Below are 6,872 nucleotides of genomic sequence, written 5' to 3' on the forward strand. Positions count from 1 at the left end.
TACTTGTATAGAAAATTAGAAACCACTGTTGCTAAGGTTTGAACATATTTAGCTTCATATATGAGTTGGTTTGCTAGGTCAAAGGATTCTCGTAACATATGTAAGTAATAAGATCTCAATTTTGCTTTGTTAAGTCCAGCAGCCTTCAAAATAGTATTGTATTATTGACATAACACAAGCATGAAGGCTTTGTGGGTTTCGAAGGCTATTACACAAACTTCTATTTTTTAATTTCTGGATGACGTCTTGTGTTTTGTTAGTTTCACAAAATGGTGACTGTGGCACGCTTGTAGCCCACTACGACTATTGGTGTTGTGTTGTGCATAGCTGTGGCTTGGAGTCGTGTCGAACTAGGTTCTGAGTGGTTCGCCCCTGTGCCCCACGCTTTTTGGTTCGACCGTATCCATATCTACGGATACAATTGATAATAATTTATAACGCAAAAATTGTTGTATGAGACAGTCTTATTGTAAGAAGCACCTCATACATTGGTTAAATAGCCAACTAATACAAATTAAGAGTATATATAACGTGCTAGTCCAATGGATCTACACTAAGAAATAGAGGATGAAGCAACTACAAATCAGTTAGGTTAAACTCCAAATCAGTTAGGTTATTCCTTCCATTTATTCTATATGTAATGTGCAAATCCAAAATACTAGTATAAGGTGAATCGAAAATTCACCTCAGCACGTGTGCTGAACAGACTCGACGATTTTTCTTCTGTATTATATGTTACACAATTCAATATTAATAGAAGTTTTCGTCAAATGATCCAGACCATTAACTATGCGGACCCGTGCCTAGATTCCCCAAGACTGACCACTCACAATATAAGGTAAGTAAATGAACCAACTCCATTTTGAGTCCAAGATTCAGCACAAACCCATTTCAATTCAATTGCAGTCGGATGAATGTAGGGAGTTCATAAGCAAAAACCCTCAAAAGCCTTCAACCAAAAACTGCTCAAAGATACAAAACCATCATTTTTGGATGATGCAGAAATGATGACCCACAATTTTGAATGAGAAAGATGCCGGAGAATCTCATAGAGGGACAGAGACAACATGATTTGACACTTTCCACTACTTTACTGTATTAGATGCTCAACAGCTGGAGTACGGTTTTATTATCAATAAATTCACCAAGGATGATGTCCAAGATTCTTCATTCTCTTCCTGCACTTAAAAGGAGCTTCTTTTTCACATCTTTGCCTTTTTCTTCCATCTTTTTCTGCCCTCCCCCACCCACCACCCCCCCTCTTTTTCCTGTTAATGTATGGTGATTCCTGGAAATAGGTATAGATGGTTTGACACTTAAAAAAGAAGCTTTAGTTATGGCATGTCTTGGAAAGATCACTAATTTTTTAATGGGATATTCTATATGGTAACATACTTTTATGAAACGTCAGTGGTAGCAAATTTTAAAAAAAATTCCACCGAATAGCATTGTTGTACTCAAAGCTACAGTAACATTAATGGATTAAATTCGTTTAATTGCCCATTAAGTTGTGAAATATCTTAGGAATATTCTATATGGTAGCAACATACTTTTATAAAACGCTAGTACAGGTAGCAAATCTCAACTATAAAATCTATTGTACCTTTAGAGAAAGAAGACCAAGGGCAAATAAGATAGTTCACAACTTACGTAGAGATACTAAAGGCAAGTGCTTTGTTGATATGAGCAAAACTTATAGACTGACAAGTACTCTACATTTCCACAAGAGCATGCAAACAAAGCCATCAAAAATCAAAGACATCTAAAAACAAATCACATAATGAATGTTCTATTATTAGCTTTCTATCAATGCATTTGACTAATACACTTGGTGATTATATGTAGAGGAAGGGATCTACATTGTCTTGACAATGACACTTCCTCTTGAGGATAATTTAGCTACTATCGATATCGGAATCATAGGTACGCGTCGCTAGACAAAAATTATACATATGCTGCTACTACTACTACTGCTAATGAAGAAGTGAAGATAGAATTACTTGCCTTAGCTATGCGATAATCTCCTCCGTGTAACCCATAAAGGCTAGTAGTGATCGGACGCCATTTGAGAGTGCAGGGCTAAGACCTTCGAGGATACGAATTATATACAAAGATCAGCCTTTGCATACTTGATTAAGCACTTGCGGAATGGCTGTTATGCCGACACGAATATAAAACACGCAAGTGACTATGAACTAGTAGCGGTAGGAGATCGTTGAGGTTGATCTGCAGGGACGTTGTTAAGTTTTCCACTATACTGCCGAAGTTGATCTGCTGGGACATTGAATTTTCCACTATACTGCCGACCTTTAAAGCTTCCATATCTTCCGGATTTAGGAAGAAATAAGGACATTATCATTTTCTCCAAAGATTGTGCTGTATACTTTGCATACTTACTTGAACTGGGATCTTGTTCCACGAGTGGCCCGTAGTTCTGCATGTAGCTTCGGTATACAGGCACAATTGTTTGTACGATAAGCTGCCAAGTTTTCTCTCTTAACTCCTTGTCTGAAACAACCCAACTGGACTGCTTCTTATACATCTCATCAAAACTCTCGTTGAATTTCTTTAGGCGACGTTTGACAAGGTCTCGGGCAGTAGCACGACCACCAGAGAAGAGGATCAGACCTTCCCGGCTTAATAAAGCCGGAAGCTTTGCCCAAGTTTCTCTCAAATAAAAGGCAGCATAGTATTCTTTGGATTGTTCATGTTCTTTTAACCAGGAATCTCCCAACAAATTACCGAGCTTTGTTCCCCTTAAATGCTTGTACAAATGCCAATGGTTGTTCATTAAGAAAACATATGAAAGGATGGGATCTTCATACATCTTAGACCATGCCTCTAAGTTCACCTCAATAGCTTTGAGTATATCTCGAATGGCATTAATAAGGAGCCTTTCTTGAAATTTTTCGTTTTTCCAACTTCTTTGAATAACTAGAACCTGAGTCAAAAGTGGCTTATAATCATCCCCAAGTAGTCTATTACAGTATTCGGTAACAAAACTTACGAGCCTAGGAACACTTCCATCAATAGGGGGTGGTGTTTGTCTCTGCAATTCAACTTGAACTAAAAGTTCCCAAAATATCTCACATGCACCTTCAATGACTCTCTTAATAAGATCTCGGGTCAAATTCTGGATTTCAGCACAAGCGGCTCCACCAAAAAGCCGATTGAAATCCAACCTAAGTTTATTCAAAGATGAAAAAATGTCCAACAGCTTCAAAAGTTTAATGGGATCTTTCTTGCTCTCAGTCACGGTCTTCCCAAACTGAAGAAACGCAAGAATTCCAGCCTGCGCTGCAATTTTGGCGAAGCAACCCATCCACACATCCAAACCGATTCTCTCAAATACGTCAATACAAAGCTTGTACTCGGCCTCAAATAAATGCTTCACAGCAAACTCCAAATGCTTTCCCCATTGAGCTATATACCCCTCTATGCTCTGCACATCGTTGAATTCAGATATCGAGATCTCAAGATAATCCAAATTAAGAGCCTGCAAACTTGCCCGCACATTCGAACTTCTGACCTCAACATAGATTGATATGCATTTATCAAGCCTATTATTAGCAATCAACCTTCCGAGAATAGCTTGAAGCTTCTGAATCACGGCTACAGGAAGAGGAGACGGGGCAATACAAGCTTGGTCATCACCAGAAGCCATAGGAAGAGGGACACTATTTTCCATCAATAAACTACGAAATTCGTTCTCTAACTTATCTAAGGCCGCGTCTAGTAACCCGCCATCAAGACAAGCCTTCCCACCATCATTCTGAAATTCTCTAAGACCCTTTAAGGATTTCTTCAAATCCGAAAGGTACCTCTCATCAGCAAGCACATTATCCTCCAAATACTCCACTATATCCTCCAACCACTGGATAGCCAACCCACAATTATTTCCTAAAAAAAGTAATGCCTCCTCAAGCCTCTTAAGCACTGCCAGATACCCAGGAAGCTCATTCCTGGGGTCGGACAACAAAGACTTCTCTAACCCATGGACGGCATCAAACACCTTTAAAACTGCCGCGGCAGGGCCCACAGCCCGGTCAATGTGGCCCACAACAGCTACAAGAGCATCCTCATTAGCCCTAATGGGTCTAACAGCAGCCTCAAGTAAAGGCAACCTTTGGTGAATTTCATCCAATCTAGGCCCAGCTTTATCTAGAGCTAACCCTAAAGATTTCACCTTTTCTAAGCTAAAGTTCAATGATTTCCTAGCTAACAACAATCTCTCAATGTTATTACTACCCATAGATTAATATTCACAATTGAACAATCTTCTTGCATCAGAAACTATAAAATCAAAATGGGTTCTATTATTTTCACTAATTTACAACAAAAAGTGCAAATCCAAGCTAAAGTACTAAGATTTAACTCAAATTATAAGCACCCTTTATAAAATGAACAACTTTGAAAGATTAAGGAAAAAAGTACAATAACTATATTGTTTATATCGAAATAAATGAATCTAGTAATAGAAAAGGAGGAGAAATTATACCAAATCAGCTGCAATAGAGGCGGTGATGAAGAGAGAAAAAAAAAAAAAAACCCTTGAAAACAAATGGAAAAACGCTGAAATTATTTTAGGAATTCACTCCTTTTTTCCGAGTTTTCTCTTTGAAAGTGGTGAGAGTGTGAAGGTAGGTTTTAAAGTTGTGCTATTTTTTGATGGGTTGTTTATGTTGACGGTAGAGAAAGAGAAAATTGCATTTAGGTACGAGAAAGCCTAGCCGCACTTACCGTTGGTTTATTTAGTCTCTAATCTATACAAATATTTTGAGTTTGCATTGTAATATCTAACAATTCGTTTTGTATGAGACGGTTTTATATATTAGTTTGTTTTTTTATTGATTATATTAAGATTGTAATTGATTGTTTTAAGGTTATAAGTAATCACTCTAAATTAGAGTTATTCATAGGCGGGCTACCCGCCAGACTCAAAAAACGGGCAGATTTGAACAACGTTTTTCAAAAAATAAAATTAAATTTGGGCGAATAGCGACACTAAAAAAATACCTGTGGGTGCACCCACCCGCCCGCTAAATTTAATATATTGATCATTAAATAATTTATTGTATTGATTATGAAACTAGTAGTCTACTCTCTAGTACTATTAGTCTACTACATACTCAACTTTAGTAATTAGTGTTCATAACCAGTAAAGCACGGACACGCCACTTGACACACGTGTCGCGTGTCGGACACGCGACGGACACACGAAAATCCGTGTCCGACATGCCAAATGAAGTGTCCAACATTTTAATATTTTTCCGGACACGCGGACATGGCAAGGACACCGAAGGGACACGGCAAGGACATGTTTTTTTAAAAATAAAAAATTAAAAAATTAAAAAAATTAAAAACAGAGTACAGAACATGAGAACACTCGAATTCCCTCTCAATCTTGTTCTAATCTTTAATCTTAGTGTTAATCTTAAATTATTAATCTTAGTGTGAAGCTTACATTCTGTTTTACGAGAAAGTGAAGCCTTGATGAAGGTACTTCTTTTTTGGTTAAAAAATCTGTGTTCCATTTCTTTCGTTTAGGGAGATGAGGAAATTTAATTTAAAGGGAGAAGACATAAATGGTGATTGAAAGAGAATGAGATTGGGAATCAAGATGTCTATTTTTGGATTTGGTATGTATTGGTTGGGGATGGGGATTGGGATTGGGATGGGGACTCATCACTTTGAAGTTGAATGATCAGTTGATCACTGAATATAAGTTAATTGTATTACATATTTCACGAAGTTGAATATTACAGACAAATGCAAAATCGTATTTATTTATTGATATTGATCAAATACGAGCCAAGTGAATTTTAGTTAGTCACAAGGCTCACAACTTTTGTGGATGAAATTACCTTTGTAGCGGAGGATGATGATGGACGTCATATAGATGATGTGTGATGATCAAATTTAAATTTACCTATTTATTTGGTTTTCTTTGATTTAGTTTGTATGACTATTTTTAAATATTCATGTTGTTTATTTGGTACTTATTTGCATTTTATGTGAGTTTTATGTTTTTAAAGTGTTTATTTACATATATCAAATGAAAGATTGTAAAATTATCTTTAATTTGATATATTTATTATATTACCATTTTCGTGTCCCCGTGTCCGCCATTTTTAAGTTGGCGTTTTTCCATACCCGTGTCGTGTCCGTGTCCGTTTTAGTGCAACTTAGTTCATAACCACTTTAATAATTTTTTAAATTTATTATAGTTGGAGAGATATATGTTTGAACTTCATACCCAACATAATGTTTATATTCATGTAATTTGAGTATTTTGAGACTTTTGATGTATTTGGAGTATTTTTGGACAATGTATTGTATTTTAATTGTTACTAAAACTTAACTTTACAATTTGTATTATTTTTAAAATTTTTGTATAATAAATACCCGCCTACCCACGGGTCCTATCCGCTTTAAAAATGCGAGGGTAGCGACAAAAAAATATGCCCACAAATGCGGGCGGGTTTTTGAATATTTGAGTCCGCGAGTAAAATTTTTTAGACCCTACCCGGTCCGCTACCCACCCAAACCCGCCCATGAACACCTCTACTCTAAACTATAAAAAATGATTATTTTAAAATTATAAGTAATCACTTTAACGTTATAAGTGATCACTTTAAGATAAAATGTGTGTATTGGAGCAGTTCAATAGAGATGGTCTCACCGTAAGACCGTCTTATTTAAGAATTAGTGAATATCTAAATATGTAAAAAATTTTAAAATTTTAAGGTGGTAATTCAAAATAACAGAGTAACAAATTAGATAATAAACTCTTTATTTTTAAGAAAATGGAGAGTCATGAGTATATTCTTGAATCTCCTTCGAGATAATGATGGGATGACACAAAAATAAAA

At 36.2% G+C, this 6,872-nt stretch overlaps 1 protein-coding gene across 1 annotated transcript; it reads right to left on the minus strand.

Moving 5' to 3' along the window:
- Window positions 1-1,273: 1,273 nt before the first annotated feature.
- On the minus strand, window positions 1,274-4,723 carry LOC130806319 (exocyst complex component EXO70A1). Its single transcript, XM_057671339.1, has one exon. It carries the CDS (start codon window positions 4,250-4,252, stop codon window positions 2,189-2,191), a length of 2,064 nt encoding a protein of 687 aa, XP_057527322.1. The 5' UTR covers window positions 4,253-4,723; the 3' UTR covers window positions 1,274-2,188.
- Window positions 4,724-6,872: the final 2,149 nt, after the last annotated feature.

This window comes from Amaranthus tricolor, chromosome 2, assembly GCF_026212465.1.
Source record: "Amaranthus tricolor cultivar Red isolate AtriRed21 chromosome 2, ASM2621246v1, whole genome shotgun sequence".
NCBI classification, from domain to species: domain Eukaryota; kingdom Viridiplantae; phylum Streptophyta; class Magnoliopsida; order Caryophyllales; family Amaranthaceae; genus Amaranthus; species Amaranthus tricolor.